At 50.4% G+C, this 16,647-nt stretch overlaps 1 protein-coding gene across 6 annotated transcripts in view; it reads left to right on the top strand.

Annotated features, from left to right (window-relative positions):
• WDFY4 (WDFY family member 4) overlaps positions 1-16,647 on the top strand; it is a 299,923-nt gene that overhangs the window by 97,799 nt on the left and 185,477 nt on the right. For all 6 annotated transcript variants that reach the window (XM_023648250.2, XM_023648246.2, XM_070264996.1 and 3 more), the window contains 10 exons: positions 588-802; positions 1,976-2,070; positions 2,422-2,659; positions 3,069-3,145; positions 4,084-4,305; positions 5,211-5,389; positions 10,618-10,849; positions 11,948-12,093; positions 13,130-13,241; positions 13,951-14,141. In XM_023648250.2, the coding sequence (XP_023504018.2) occupies positions 588-802; positions 1,976-2,070; positions 2,422-2,659; positions 3,069-3,145; positions 4,084-4,305; positions 5,211-5,389; positions 10,618-10,849; positions 11,948-12,093; positions 13,130-13,241; positions 13,951-14,141 (1,707 nt within the window). The remainder of the gene's footprint in view (positions 1-587; positions 803-1,975; positions 2,071-2,421; positions 2,660-3,068; positions 3,146-4,083; positions 4,306-5,210; positions 5,390-10,617; positions 10,850-11,947; positions 12,094-13,129; positions 13,242-13,950; positions 14,142-16,647) is intronic.

The raw sequence follows: 16,647 nt of genomic DNA, 5'->3' as shown, positions 1-16,647 counted from the left end.
AGTGGCGTGAGGGGTACTCCTGGAGGCTTGTACTCCCTGGTGAATGTCACCTTCTACGTCAGGGGGAGCAATCTCAAACGCAGGACCGTTAAGTGAGTGGAGCCAGCTGGGGGGCGGTGTGGGACCCACTAAGGGGCCCAGCCCCTGCCCAGCCCCAACTGCCTCTCGACAGACACAGGACCAGATCTTTCGATCTTTTGAGAGAGGCTGCACGTCTGGACTTTGGTGTAAAATCTCCAGACATCTAAGTATTAGCAGTTAGTTCAGAAACTGCTTAAACATCGTGTGGATCAAACGCCACGTGGCTCTGAAACAGAGGCAGCCTCTCGCCGGCCAGTTTGCAGTCTCTGTTTTAAGACGTCTGCCTCTTGGCCAGCCGATGCCAGCGGCTCGTGGCCTCCTACGGACCGGCCTCCAGGCCTACAGGTTTGAGAACACCCGAGACAGAATGAGTGCAGTGAGAATGGACTGTGGTGGGCACAGGCTCCTCGCCCCACAACCAGCTCAAGGCCTAGTCAGGAGTCTATCAAAGTTGCCCACAAAACATCTGACCTCAGCGGCTCACTGCTTGCTGTGGTGCCTCTTAGCTGTCCCAGGAGATCCAGTGCTCCCTGGCCAGTCACATCCAGTCCCTGGTGAAATCGGAGAAGAATCGGCAGGTCCTGTGTGAGGCGGGGATGCTGAGGACCCTCATGGCCTCCTGCCACAAGGCCCTGACCACCGGCAGCAGCCCCTTGCACTCGGGCCTCATCAGGATTTTTGAAAAGCTTGCTTCTCAAGCCATCGAACCGGACGTGTTAAGGTACCGTGTGCCGCGTTAAACGCTGCTGAGCCCCTGGCAGCTGTGGTCATGCACAGTGGACAGTTGGGGCGCACAAGGATGGGGGTGCCCCACACCCCCTCTGCCCTCTGCAGGCTGTGGGCATTGCAAGGCCAGGGAGGAGCCTTGGGGCTGTGCAGGCCACATGTGAGCCCACAAAGCAGACACAGCCCCTCCCAGGGAGCGGATGGTCTCAGGGCAGAGGGGACAACAGTCAAAGCATCCTGCTGACAGTACAGAATAGCGCTCTCGGGGGTGCTCTGTGGAGAGTGCTCCAGCTCCATGGAACTGGGAGGACCACAGTTGGGAGACTGGGCGTAAAAAGGCAAGGCTTCAAGGAAGTCAAAGCCGCTGAGCCCTGAGGCCTGTGGAGACGTTCACCAGCCCAGGAGAGGAGGGAACAGGGATGCAAAGATGGCCTGTGGAGGGGCACGGGGGCTGTGAGGGCCTGGCTGTGCCGGGGAGGCTAGACTGCAGTGAGCTGGGCTGTGTGAGGGGCAGCAGGGACTCCAGACAATGAAGGTAACAGAGCAGAGCTCTTGTATCCTGTGGGGGCCTTCCCCCTGGCAGCCCCTCCATGACTCCGTGGTTTCCTGGAGCCCCGCGGTAGCCAGGGAGATGCACAGGGTGGGGCAGACACAGATGGAAGAGGGAAGACAGGCTGCAGTGGGGGTCGAGGCTCCCGTGACCCGGTCTCCTGCCCTGACACCCAGGATGAAGTACAGAGGGGACAGCAGGCAACCCCTCCTGTCAGCAGGTAGGGGACCTAGGGGGCCAGGCCAGCCTCTTTCAGCCTCTGGATGTGCAGGCTGCCAGACCCGGCCACGTGCTTAATCTAGCTGTTTAGCAAATTCCATTAGAAACTTATAAACAAAGCAGGACAAAGTTATCTTCCAACAAATGCCTTTTCCTCACAAGGTCTAATTTGAGGCTGCTAGCTGGTTAAGTCCAAAAGCACCCCAAATCACCAGCTCTCTGGTCTGGGTACCAGGACAGGGGCACCCTGTTTCCGCATGGCTTGAGAACAGGGTTTCTAGGCCGAGAGAGGAAAGCTGGGAGAGGGGCGGGATCCAGGAACGTGCTCGCATGAAGCTGGAGAAAACTTCTGCCCAGAGGATGTCTTCATTTGGTTCTCTTGTACGGTCCGATGTTCAGACAGTTTCTCAGTCTTGGAATCGCACCCCCTCCGCCGGCTGCAACGAAAATCCTCAGTTCACCTCGTGCACACGGAGGCGACTCAGGATGCTCAGGTGAGGAGGGGAACGAACAGGGCAGCTTAAGGGGAGTTAAAAGAGGACATGCCTTCTTTGTCAGGGGGTGTTTACAGCAGGCGGGAAGCAGATGGATTTAAAAACTGGTTTTGCCCGCTGCTCAGTGGAACGGATGGGGAAGAGCAGAGATGGTCTCTGGAGAAGGATCAGATCTGGAAGGAAAAGGGCGATCCCTACCCCCGTATAAGGTGGCGGATGATGAGTACGTCCTTGGCCCCTCTGGGCTCAGATCGCAGAAACAGGGCTGTGGCAGAAATGCCTGGGCTCTTGTCAGAGTGGGTGGAGATGCTTTGAGCAAAGTCCCATCCCTTCTCTTGCTTGTTGCCTTAGGGTCACAGGCAGTGGCACCAGCGACTGCTGAGGGTCCTGCAGGAGCCACACCAGAGGCCAGCCCATGCCCGGCAGTCACACAGGCTCCCAGGTCCTCAGGGCCGGCCCAGGGCTCCACCACCGCCCTTCAGACAGCCTTGAGCCTCATCTCCATGACCTCCCCACGCAACCCTCAGCCGCAGAGGGCGACCCTGGCTCCATCGTTTGTGGAATTTGACATGTCCGTGGAAGGTTATGGGTATGACAGGCTTTCATATATTTGAAATACTTCGTTAACTTCCCAGTGTCTTGGATGAATTATGATGTCAATTACAAATGGGATTTGTAGCTCCCATCAGTGCTCACCACTCAGGAGTGGACTATGTCAGAGTCGTGGACATCCCGTGTACTCAGTGGCTTCTCGGGGGCAGCCATGTAGGTCCGCAGCCATGTAGGGCCAGGACCCTCTCCTTCCCCTGGTGCGTCTGCATTCTGGAATGCCCTCCCCCTCAGCCTCCAGCGGGGCCTCCCTTTCTTAGGGCCGTGGTACGGGCATCAGCAGCTTTCTGTCCTTAGAGATTGAGGCCCCTGCAGAGGGACAGATGGGAGATGTTACGGCCAGAGACTGGCTTGCTGTTCGATGATCTGAGACACTTTCCTGTTTCCAGCTGTTTGTTTATTCCGACCCTGTCTACTGTGATGGGAACCAGCACCGAGTACTCGGTCTCCGGAGGGATCGGGACAGGTAAGTGTTTCCCAGGGAGTTAGCTTGCCGAGGTATTCTAACTCTGCCCCGAGAATAGGTCCTTGCATGAGTTGTGCTTGCAGGTTGTCACACCTTGGTTAGTGCAGGGGCATCCTGTTCTCTGTGCATCCCAAGGGCACAGCCCTGGCTTTGATTCATTTCTTTGGTGACTGACAAAGGCTGAAATAGACGCCTCGCCTCACCTTACGGCTCTCCCTAGGGAGGAATATCAGTTCTGTGTTGACGGCCAGCCAGGAACAAGCCTGTTCTTGGCTACTGGAGGATCCACCTGAGGCTTGGCACGCTTTGCACAGCGCTGTGCTCTGCTGAAAACCAGGCATCGTCCCTTAGGAGGACCAGGGTCTGGGTTCCTATGGGAGGGTGGGTGCTGAGGGGCCACGGCATTCCCAGCCCATCAGTGCGGGCCACCACGTCTGGTTCTGCCCGTTCTGTGAGTTCAGCGGGCCTCACCTGTATTGCAAACCTGTTACTGGGCGGGAGAGCGTGGGTTTCCCTGGAGGGGAGCCTTGCCTTGCAAGGTTCAGCCGAATTAGGCTGGTGTCCTCTGCCCCATGCAGCACGCTGCCCGACTGTAGCTCAGCTGACCAGCGGGCCAGATGGTGACAGATCTCAGGCTTGTGCCTCTGTCTTTGCTGCCTTGCGAGGAGGTGTGGAATAATAGATGAGGCAGAATTGGAGAGAGGTTTCGAGGGTCTAGGCTCAAGCCTTGGCGGGAATATGACTTATTCCTAAGAGTATGAACAAGGAGACGAGAGCATCCCACCCCACTGGGTGGCCATAAAATGGGCCTGAGTGAGGCGAGGCACAGTGCTGGCACACAGTAGGGCCACTCCTGGGCTGAATCAGAGTCACGGTGAGTCTAGACAAGCTTCCACGGCTGGGCAAAGCCTAAGGGCGTGCTTGTGTTCTGCCCCCAGGCGCTGCCAGGCCCTTCCCTCCACCCGGGGGCCTGAGCTTCTCCTGCTGGTTCCTGATCGGCCGTCACGGCGCCGTCACTGAGGGCCACCCGCTGCGCTTCCTGACCCTGGTGCGCCACCTGGCCAGGACCGAGCAGCCCTTCGTCTGCTTCTCCGTCAGCCTCTGCCCGGACGACCTCTCCTTGGTCGTGTCTACAGAAGAGAAAGAGTTTCAACCCCTGGGTAAGGTGTTGGGAGCTAAAGCTGGTTAGGCCACACTTGGGGGAAATGGGGCTAAGTCAGCTGCTCTTAGCGTGAGAGCCAGGGCGCTCAGCCCTCCTTCAGTAGTGATGCTGGCTGGTCCTGGCTTTCTAAGCTTACCCGCCCATGATGCCCTGAATTGACCCGAGATGGCCCAGCCCAGGTATCTCAGCCATGCCTGTTCTTCTCAGGTGCCCTGGGAATGTCACTTTCACAGTGAAACACCTGGAAGGCTGGAGGATGGCTTGGCATCCTTGACACACAGCACAATAGCGTTTTCCCTCGCCCTCTCAGGACTTTGCTGTCAAATGTGCATCCTCGTGGAGGTGGTCTAGAGTGGGGGTGGACCCTGGAGCCTGACTCCTGAGTTTGAATCCTGGCTGCACAACTTTGAGCCAGTTACCTAGCCTCTCTGTGCTTCAGGATGGTAAAATGGAATCATGATAGCATCTACCTCTCAGGTCATCGGTCGTGAGAATGAAATGAGTTAATGTTTATCATGGTCCTTAAAACAGTGTCTGTCTGACGGGGCTGGCCTGGTGGCTTAGCGGTCAAGTTTGTACATTCCATTTTGGTGGCCTGGGTTTGTGGGTTCAGATCATGGGCAGACCTACACACCGCTCATCAAGCCATGCTGTGGTGGCATCCCACATACAAAGTGGGGGAAGACTGGCACAGAATGTTAGCTCAGGGACAATCTTCCTCACTGAAAAAAGAAGAAAAAATAGTGTCTGGCACAAAGCAAGAGCTGAAGGAATGATTGCCACTGTTGTCACTATTCTGTGACAGAGGGCTAGGGTGAAGCTCCTTGGGCATGAGGCCCAGGTCTCCTGGGTTGCTGCAGCATGACATGGCATGTGAGGTCTGGTGTTCCTGTTCTCTTCCAGACATCATGGAACCTGAGGATGACCCTGAGCCTTCTGCGGGACGCCAGCTTCGGGTCCGATGTGGTCAGCTGCTGGCTTGTGGTCAGTGGCATCACCTGGCTGTGGTTGTTACCAAGGAAATGAAAAGGAATTGTACTGTCTCCACCTATCTGGATGGACAGGCCGTTGGCTCAGCCAAGGTGAGCTGGCTCCCCCAGCTGCGCTCGCCCCACAGCCATGCCTCCCGGTCGTGCCACCCGGGAGTGGCCTCCGTTCAGTTGTTTGTTTTCCTTTGGTGGCAGGGTTGGTATCCGCTGAAACCCCCCGACTGCCCAGAACACTTGGCTGAGTTGGGACATAAAAAGGACATCTTTAGAAAATGGAATGATGGTCACACAACCAGGGTAGGAGGTAAAGCGTGGAAATAAGAATAGTCGTGACAGTTTGGGCTGTAAGAATAGTCATAAGAAAATAGAAATCTCCAGAGTGAGCAGAGCAGGGCTTCTCACGTTGGAAGACACGGATGCCCCAGGGGGGTCTGAGCGGGGCCTAAGGTCCGACTTTTCCATGAGGCTCCTGCTGAGTCTAACGCAGCTGCCGTGCACACTGAGCTTAGGAGCAAGCTGCCCATCTTGCCAGTTTAGGGCAAGAACGATGAGGGAAGGATTGTCCCTTGCTTAGCGAAGGCCATGCAATGTGAATGCAAGGCTGGAGGAAGCCTTGCCCACTGCCGTTCACAGACACCAGAGGTCCTGAGGTTTAAGGGAGAGGAAGCTGGGAGATGGGGACCTGGCAGGTGTGCTCCAGCAGCCACTGCCAGAGGTCCCCGAAGAAGTCAGAGAGGGAAGGGCCTGGAAGACACAGAGGGCAGGTGTGGCTGGATCTTTACGGGTTCCCAGAGACAGCATCTCAACCTGGGCTGCATTCTAGAACCACCAAAGTTCTCTTGCATGGGCCACACCCCAGATCGACTCCAGCAGAATCTCTGTGTGTGGGGTGACTTGGTAATGTTTTCACAGTCTCCCGGCTGATTCTAATATGAAGCTGGAATGGAGAAGCTTAGATTGATGGGATTTCTCATTTCGATAGTTTGACATTTGAGGCTGGGTAGTTCTTTCTTGTGGGGACCTGTTCCATGCACATTAGGACATTTAACAGCATCTGAGTCTGCCCCAGAGGCCATAGCGTGCCCCGCTCCCGAGCTGTGACCCCCCAAAATATCTCCAGATGTCTCCTGGGGGGCAAAACTGCCTCAGGTTGAGAATCATTAGGCTAGAACACCCGAAATTCTATAGAACAGCTAAAGACGAGTTTGGCGCTATCTTCTGGTAAAATCGTCTTATCAAAAAAAAGTAGTGGTGACCAGAAAGATTCAGCAGGAGCGTAAGAAAAGCAGGTCCTCCAAACACAAAGTTAACGTTTTCCTCCGATCATTAACAATGCTAGTCCTTCCTTTTCTCCCTTCCTTCCTTCTTTCCTTCCCTCCTTCCTCTCTCCCTCCCTTCCTCCTCCTTCCCTCATTAAATATTTATTGAGCACATACTATGTTAGGTACTTTTGAGGTGCTGAGAATTGTCCCCGCCCACCAGCCAAATACCGCAGGGGTGTGCATATAATAAGCAAACAAAATTTAGATTTATTAAACCTGCTGTAGCAAGAGACTCCTTACCTGGCAAGGAAGTAGGAGGAGCTTATATAGGATTTGGGCTTATGTTACGTGATTTTGGGGTGAGCTCCAAGAAGTGGAGGTCAGTCTATTCTGAATTGGGTGCTGTCAGAAGCAGGCACTTTGGGGTCTGTGTATGTTCAGAACTTTCATCCAGGCAGTAGGAGGAATGGAGCAGGGATCCCATGGGGTGTCCTGTCGATATTTGGACCTTGCTGGCCCCTCGCACAGGGGCTGGCACACAGGATCACGCAGTAAACATTAGATGAGTTGCATTGAATTTACAGCTACAAGGAGTAACGCGGACTGGCTCATAGTGTTGTTTAGTGAACTGGTGCATGGGTGAACATCTGACTCCAGGGGACCAGCTAAACCAAAGCCAGTCACAGGGAGGTTGGGAGCAGCGTGATGCCATGGGAATATACCAAACACACCATGGACAATGGCCAAGGGCCAGCACGCCAGAGCCGACTTTCCAAGAGAATCTCTACAAGTCATGACCAGCAAGTGAGGTTTGACTGGAATAAACATGGAGCCTGTGTTTAGATGCAGATGTCTGCTGGCAAGAACAAGATGGGAGAGCTAAAGAGCTATTCTCAAATGTTAGAGCTTTTGTTTTTATTTCCAAGGGAAAATAAGTTAAATTTGGAAAGGCGGGGAGTATTTTAACAGCCTGAATTGAGCAAAATTGCTTGGGGGCGATCTGAGCCATCTTATGTTTATAAATCAATCTGAATGATGCCGTGAGACATGATGTAGGAATCTGGCAAGAGAGAGGAAGCTAGAGTGGAGGGGTGGGGCAGAGCAGCATTGTGGGAGCCGAGCGGAAGTCTCTGCCTGGAGGGATGAGAGAGCACCGTGGACCTCCGACGGGCAGGCCTGGGGCTGACAACTTGGTTTGCTTGCACTGGAAAGTCTCATTTAATTGGTAGGGAGAAAGAGAATATTTTTGAAATTATGTAAGCTCTCATTATATGCATATTCATGTATCTAGAGATTTTATAGTCATAAAAATAATACAAATGCAGTTTGAAATAACTGAAAAATAGAAAAAAGAAGAAAAATCACCTATACTCCTTCTACTTTACCATAGTTTGTAGTTTCTTTCAGTTTTTTCCCTTTAAAAAAAGTAGTTGTGACTTCATTGGAAAGAAAACTTTGCATACTACTTAGCTAACATACTATTATTTAAAAAATTTTTACCCATGTGGCTTTGAAATTATTATTTTTTAATTTGTGATTAGATAATCTTTTAACTATTTTTCTTTTATTGAAGATTTTATTGAGATAATTGTAGGCTAAAATGCAGTTGTACAAAATAACAGAGAGAAATCTTGTGTACCTTTTGCCCAGTTCCCGCAATGGTAAATCGTGCAAAACTGTAGAACAATATCACAATCAAAATGTTGACATTGATACGCTCTGCTAATTTATTCAGATTTTCCCAGTTTTACTTGTCCTCGTGTGTGTGTATTTAGTTCCATACAATTTTATCCCCTGTGTAGGTGCCCACATCCACCACTACAGCCGAGATACAGAACATTTCCAATGCCACTGGGGTCCCTCGTGTTGCCCTTTTATAGAAGTTATGACTACAGCCACCTCCGACCCACGACCCACACCCTCCCGCATCCCTGTCCCTAAGCTTGGCAACCAGTAATCTAAAATGTTGTCATTTCGAGGATGTTATATACATGGACTCACACAGTATATGGTCTTTTAGGATTGAAGTTTTCTTTCAGCATAATCCTCTGGAAATTCATCCAATTGTTGCACATGTCAATATTCCATTCCTTTTTTATTGCTGAGTAGTATTTCACGATACAGCTGTATAAGCGTTCACCTAATGAAGGACATCTGGATTGTCTCCAGTTTTGGGCTGTTACAAATAAAGCTGCTAGCAACATTTGTGTACAGGTTTTTGTGTGAACTCAAGTCTTCGTTTCTCTGCATAAATGCCTAAGAGTGCAATCGCTGGGTCTTATGGTAATTGCGTGTTTAGTTTTATAAGAAACTGCCAAACTATTTTCCAGTGTGACTGTGCCATTTTACACTCCCAACGGCAATGGACGAGTGCTCCAGTTTCTCTGCATTCCGTCTTGTCACTGTTTTTCATATTAAGCCATTCTGATAGGTGTGCAGTGATGTCTCACTGTGTTTTTAACTTGCATTTCCTCAACAGCTAATGAGATGGAGCATCTTCTCATGTGCTTATTTGCCATCTCGAGATCCTCTTCAGTGATGTCTGTTCATGTCTTTTTCCCATTTTCCAACTGGCTTGTTTTTTACTATTGAATTTTAAGGGTTTTCTATATATTCTAGTCCTTTCTCTGATGCGTGATTTTCAAATAATTTCTCCTAGTCTGTAGCTTGTTTTTCATCCTCTTTCACATGGGATTTTGCAGTGCACAAGTTTTTATTTTGATGAAGTATAATTCATCAAATTATTATCTTGTGGCTCGTGTGTTTGGTGTTAAGTCTGAGAACTCTTTGCTTGGTTCTGGATCCTGAAGATTTTCTCCTACGTTTTTTCTAAAAGTTTTCTAGTCTTACATTTTACGTTTGCATTTGTGATCAATTATGAGTTAATTTTTGTATAAGGTATGAGGTTTAGTTGAAGTTCATTTCTTTGTCTGGGATGTCCAGTTGCTCCAGAACCATTTGTTGAAGAGGCCGTCCTTCCTCCACTGAATTGCTTTTGAATCTTTGTCAAAAATCAGGTGGGCATATTTGTATGGGTTTATTTCCAGATTCTATATTCTGTTTCCTTGATCTATATGACTATACCCCCACCAATACCACACTATCTTAATTATTGTAACAATATAATAAGCCTTAATGTTGGATAGAGAAGTCCTTCTATTTTTTGAAAAAGAAGAATTAAGCTATTTGTTAAACTATTTCTTTAAGCTATTCTAGGGCTTGTGTCTTCCCTTATAAATTTTACAATTAACTTGTCTGTGTCTACAAGAAGGCTTCTGAGATTTTGACAGGAATTGCCTTAAACCTGTAGATCATTTTGGGGACAAATGACATCTTTACTGTGTTGAGTCTTCCTACGCAGAGACATGGTACGTCTCTCTGTTTATATAGGTTTTCTTGGATTGCTTTCATTATCCTTCTGGAATTTTCAGTATACAGATTCTATAATTTTTTTTTAGGTATTTCATTTTCTTTTGAGAAATTGTAAATGGCATGGTTTTTCATTTTAGTTTCTGCATGTTCATTGTTAGTCTTTAAAGTGCAACTGACTTTTGTGTGTTGATCATGTATCTTACGACCTTGCTAAATTTGCTTGTTCGTTCTAGGAGTTTGTTTACTTGTTTGTTTGTTTTGAGATTCATTAGAATTTTCCACATGGACATGACATTTGCAAATAGAGACAGTTTTATTTCTTCCTTCCCAATCTGTATGTCTCTAATTATTTTTAGTACATAAAACTTAATTAACGTGCCAATACCAGACATTCAGGTTCGTAGTGGAATGACTGGGACAAAAGAGATGAACATTTTAGTGGCTCTTAATTTTTTTCATCTGTTTCCAAAGGCAGAGTGTCAGTTTTTACACCCACCACCATTTTGTAGGCTGTTTTAATGCATACTTCTCAGCTTTGGGAATTGTCTTTCTAACGTTTGTAGGTAAAATAAGTTTTTACTCTGAGTGAAGAATAAGGTACATCTTTTTATATCCATATGTATTTATTTGATTAATTCTGAGGTTAAACAGCTCCCTCACCCCTCCCCATCCTTTGTATTTTAACAGATGTTATACATTCAGGCCTTGCCGGGACCTTTTCTTTCAATGGATCCATCTTCATTTGTGGATGTTTATGGATATATTGCTACCCCTCGAATTTGGAAACAAAAGTCGTCATTAATATGGCGTCTTGGCCCTGCGTACCTCTTAGAGGAAACCATCTCAATGGAAACGCTGGAAGTCATTAACAGACTTGGCCCAAGATATTGTGGTAACTTCCAAGCGGTGCATGCCCAAGGTATGGAGTGTTTTGATTTATAATGATCTTGCTGATATCATTTTTAAATGGACATCCAGTTATTTATAGCATATTTATAAAGAATAAACTCAGCACAGATCAGTCATTAGGGAAGACCTCTGTAATTGGATCATTACATATTTACAACCCAGCAGAAAATGTCGCAGAAAAGGAAATGACAACATCCTTTGGATGTCAACTCTAAAGAACATAATGGAGGAGAGGGGTGGGTAATACCGTCGGCAAAGAAAGAGAGAAGAGAATGAGATGAATAAGTTACATTCCTTTTAATGAAGAAGCTTTTTAACTAAAGCATACTGCTGTCTTCAATTATTAAACAGGCAGACAAAACATCCCCATTTTCGTTATTGATTGTTGGCTGTTCAAGCTGGGAGCATTGCTCTCTGAGCTCCGTCAAGCCAGGGGGTCAGCTCCCATCTGGGAAGGATGATAAATGAATCTGTATGCAGAAGCCTTGTGCACGGTGAAGGGCGATTGAGCGCTGCTGAGTGCTTCTGTCTCCAGGCCTCAAGTCTCCTTTGAACTTCATTTCCTTGGGCAAATGGCAGTGGCCAGAGGAGTGTAATGAAGTCAGGTCCGCAGCCAAAGTGTCACCGACTCTTTAGCCATGTTTCTCTACTAGCACATGTGGCTCTCCCTGACTTGGGGACAAGGGTGCTAATTCCAAGCGGGATGTTCACCATGGACATGCAGCTCACTGAAAGTCTCAGGGCTCTCAGCCCAGCCTGTTTCATTTTTTAGATGTCAGCTTTCCCATCGCTTGGCCTTTTGGTTTGGGGAAGCGAGGTTGCATCCTGATAGAAGTCTCAAGCTATAGTCATTTCACACCTGGGATGCCTCTGTTGTAGAGGAGGGTCTGTCTTGTGAGATTCTGTCACAGTTTTCTGTAAATGTCAGAGAAGCCAAGCACGTGACATACAAACATACAACATATAAACGTACAATGCAACAATGTAACAACATCCCAACATTCTCTCAGAGGCTGCTTTGCACGTAGCAGTAGGTGTTTACCCTTCTGGGGATTAATTCCCTTCTCTGCAAAATGAGAGTAGAAATGACTGAAGCCTGTTGTTTTAGGAGAGGACCCCGGTATGGAGGCGACGCCGCTGGTTGCGGAGGAAAGTGTTTCCTTCAGCCTTCACATAGCCAGCTCCTCCACCACCACTGTTGCGGACATTAGGAACGCTTACAATGAGGTGGACAGCCGCCTGATTGCCAAAGAGGTTGGTATGCCTTCTACATTCACTTGCTGCGCCCTTTGGGAGTCATGATCTTGTGGCTCGCTTCAGCTTTCCATGAGTGAGTGAACCCTAAGCCATGCTGCACACGCGTAGACGGATGCGCACGGGAGTGCTTCCCGCTTCATTCGTTGAAATACTCTACGGCTCCCCACCCATCAACACCCCCCACGCCTAAACCTTTTACCTGTAATTGCTCAGAGAGGAAAGTGGGGGCTCTTCATTCTTCACAGTAGAGCAAGAACAAATGGAAGATTTAGAAACCCTTTGTGACCCTGACAACGCTGTTGAGCTTCCGTTTTCCAGGTGCTACTCACCCCTCAACAGGGCCATGTGTTCTTTGAGTTGCTGTGTTTGTTTTAAAACAGCAAATTTGCAAAACAGCAGGCAGACATGTTTGCAGATGTAGTTGCCATGAGATGTACTGTCCCCTAATTCCCGCATAAAGGGCTCGTTTGCTTACTGCTGATGAAATTGGGCTGATTTGTTTACAGCCTCTGCACCCTCACTGACAGAGGGCCACTTCTTGTTACGGAGGAGGAAGGATCAGGGAACAGGGCCTGCAGAGAATCAAAGCTGTGCCTTACCGGCAGAGTACGTTCTGATGGCAGAGGCCAGGAGTCCAGTTTCCTGGTCCTCCGAAACCGGTGAGCCTGGAGCTCACAGAGGCCGGACAACCCTAGACTCGGAAGGAGGGAGCCCTGGGCTTTGTAGCACTGTGTCACCTCCAAGTCCTGGGGTCCTCCTCGCCCTCGTTGGCTTCTCGCTGTGAGCATGTGGGACATCGGGGCACGACAGCATAACTGAAACTGCTCCCTTATGATTAAGCCACAGCCTGGGACGCAGGACCCGCGACCCTGAATTTTGGCTTCGGTCCCCCTGACATTGGTTCAATTATTATTCATTTGCTGAGTGCCAGCCCTGGGCCAGGCCTTGGGGTGCCTGCCCTCCGGGAGCTCAGGAACAAACCTCTTCCTCTCCAGGAAAGTTTCTTGGGACTAATTGTTGCCGATTTCTCTAGATGAATATTTCATCCCGTGACAATGCCATGCCCGTGTTCTTGCTGAGAAACTGTGCTGGCCACCTCTCTGGTTCTCTTCGAACCGTTGGAGCCGTGGCTGTGGGCCAATTAGGTAGGTCAGGCCATGGACTTTTCGGCCATTTGGGAAGAGGGGCTCATGGCTGTCATTGCTTGTGCAGCCTGGAGTTCTGGAGCGGCAGGCAGGGCAGAGTGTGTTGGAAGCAAGAAGGGGAGGGCGAGGGCTGGGGAGTTCATCCTGCTGGAGAGTTGGCCTCACACGTTGCTTATGGGTCAGTTTACCTTGCTGCCTCTGACAATTGGGAGTGACCTCCGCTGCTAACCAGGCTGGCATCTAGGCACAATGGAGCCTATCTAGTGGGCACAGTGGGACCTTTGAGCGGAGGCAATGGTTGTGGTTGTTTGGGTGAAAACAATAGCCAGCGATGGTGGGTTGCCTTGCAATCGGGCAAGGATCTAAAGAGCAGACAACAGCCAGAGGGGGTCAGAGCTGCCGGCAAACCGAGGCTCAGAGGGTGTCCGGCTCATCCGGCACTCTGGACTGAGACAGAGGGTGGCAATCTGAAATCCCCTGGGCAGTTTCAGCCTTCTGATGACCCAGAAATAATTCAACACAGGTCTCCCAGTGACCTGAGACCTTCAAAGCCCCCTGCCCTTCCTCCCAGCCTGAGGCGCGTCCAAAGGCCCCTCTGCTGTGAGTGGTCAGTGGCAGTGGCAGCCCATCTGCCCTCGCATGCTGCCGGGCACTTTCCACCGCAGTGAAGCTGTGACGTGCTCAGGGACTGTCCTTTCCTCCCACTCAGGGGTAAGGGTGTTCCACTCCAGCCCTGCTGCCAGCAGCCTGGACTTCATCGGCGGGCCCGCCATCCTCCTGGGTCTCATTTCCTTGGCGACGGATGACCACACCATGTATGCGGCTGTGAAAGTCCTGCACTCGGTCCTGACCAGCAACGTCATGAGTGACCGCCTGATGCAGCACATCTGTGGGTACCAGGTAATCCCACCCTCCCATCTGAGCCTGGGACTCCCCGAGGGGCTGGCGTCCCCAAGGAGCAGGGAGGACCTTTGATGGCCCCCATGGACATTCTCCCTAGCATGACTTCTGGAGAAGGGAGGCTGAAAGCCCCCGGGGCCTGAGACCAGTGTTGCCACAGCAGAGGGCCAAGTGACAGCCAGCCAGAGAGGGCCTCTGATCAGGATGGGGTGCTCACTTGCCTGTGACTACTGGCATCTTTCACTGATGAGTTCAAGAATCATTTGCGACCCCCCACTTTGCATCTAGCATGATGGCTAAGAGCCCAGGCCGCAGAGTCTGACTGCTGGGTTTGAATTCTGCCTCTTCCTCGAACTTGCTGGTTAACCTTGGATGAGTTACCCACGCTCTCTGTGTCACTTTGCCCACCTGTATGATATGGATTGTCCTACTTGCTGTATCATGGGGTTGCAGTGAGGACTTGACCATTTAATACGAGTGATGGGCTCAGAATTATATCTGGCTTAGAATACGTGCTCTATAAACATTAGCCAGCTTTAGCTCTTAATCTCTCTGTGCCTCAGCTCTCCTCTGTGTAAAATGGGAAGAACAACAGCACGTATTATGTGGGGTTGTGACGATTAAGTGAGTTAATCTGTGCTGACTGCTCAGAAGGGTGTGTGCTCAGAGTAACTGCGGCGGCCGCGTTCACTGGGATTGTTATTGCCTCTGACTGTCCATCAAGCAAGATGCGATAGGGTCACTGCCCTCAAGTAACCTCCTGTGTGCCTGGGAGGCAGCGCAGAAAGGAAACATGAGGGGCAGGGCTGGGGTTGAAGCGTAGACAGAGTCACTCAGGCACAAAGATGGTGGCTGGCTCCTCCGGGCACAGGGAGAGAGACTTCCTCTCTCTTTGGCCCCCGAATCAGAGCCTGAGGACAAGAAAGCCATATGGTGTCACCTGAGGCCACGCCCTCTCACCTGGACTGCAGCCACAGCTGGACAGCTGCTCCTCCTGCCCCTCCCTCACAGCCCATTGAAGGCAGTCATAGTTCTACGTCACGGCCCGATGATAGCTCTCCCCGTGTGAACTATCCAGAGGCATTCCATCACTGATACAGCGTCCCCAAGTCCTCAGACTGGCTTCTAAAGGCCTTTCAAACTGGGCCCAACCCGTCCTTCCAGCCCCACCTCCCACCCAGCCAGCGTTTCACACCCTACGCTCCCACCTCCCCAGAGCCTGCACAGCCATGGGTTGCTAAACACGTCGTGTGACTCTGTGTTCCTGCAGCCTCAGCTTGGAGTGCCATCTCCCTCTCCTCTCCAGGGACACTCCTTCTTGCCTTCCCGGGCCAAGCTCAAATGGCTAGAGGGCTATGTCCCCTGCCCCCTGAGCTGGGTGTGTGGCCGCCTGCTGGCCACCGTGGTGCTGTGCGCATGCCCAGTGCTGGGCACTCTCACGTGACGCTGCAATGATGCCCTCGGCTCAGCTCCATCAGACTGCACTTGATTAGGGCCAGCCCTTTCATGTTCTTTGCCGGTGCATCCCTGAGACCAAACAGACACTCAGTAAATATTTTGGGAATAAGTGTATGGGTGTGTCTGGGTTTACCTTAAAACTCACGAATTGGGGCTCTTGGTATATAAAAGTTTTCTTTGATTATATCCTTAAAGGCAGAAGTAGTGGGATTTGTTCCAGCTCAGCACATAAATATCTGCCGTGGTGAGGGATTTTCATACTTATTGTGAACATTTCCAAAAAAGTGCAGAGCGGTTCCTGCTCCCACAGGTGTATCTAGAAGGATAAAATAAGATAAACAGCAAAATAATATTGGTGTAAATCAAATGCAATACATGTCTGAGAGTCTCTCCCAGAACTACCACACTCTGTGTGACTCAGTGGTTCCCCAGCCGTCTTCCCAGAAACTCTGAGCTCCCCAGAGGACTGGGACCAGCCTGGGCTCGCTGTTGTCTCCTCACCGCCATGTGCAGGGCTGGGCACATGGTGAGTTCTCAATGCGTGCTCCTTTCACGGATGCTGTGCCTTGAGAGTGATAACATGCTACAGAGCTGCCAAGGTGGCCAACATCACGTGTCGGCAGGGGAGTCAAAGAGAGCTTCATTAAGAACAAGGGCGATCAGAGGAGGCCCAGAGGACTGGGTTGGCCAAGTTTTTGGGGAAGGAGTGGTGGAGGCAAGGAGTGGCCCATGAATCTTTTGACTCGACTTGTATTGACTGAGCCCCTCCTAAGAGCGAGGCACTGTGCTGGGCATGAGGGATATGGATGAACAAAATGGGTTTCACCTCTCCCTCCATGGAACCTCCTGTCTGCCTCAGACCGTTTGGGCTGTTGTAACAAAAATACCATAGACCGTGTGGCTTATAAACCACCGACAGGGAGGCTGGGAAGTCCAAGATCAAAGTGCCGGCAGATTCGATGTCTGATGAGCGCCTGCTTCCTGGTTCATAGCCAGCCATCTTTGCACTGTCCCCACAATGCAGAAGAGGCACGGGAGCCCTCTGGGG

The sequence above is a fragment of the Equus caballus genome, chromosome 1, assembly GCF_041296265.1.
Source record: "Equus caballus isolate H_3958 breed thoroughbred chromosome 1, TB-T2T, whole genome shotgun sequence".
Classification (NCBI taxonomy): Eukaryota; Metazoa; Chordata; class Mammalia; order Perissodactyla; family Equidae; genus Equus; species Equus caballus.
The sequence above is the reverse complement of the archived record's forward strand: the minus strand, read 5'-3'. Positions and strand labels throughout refer to the sequence as shown.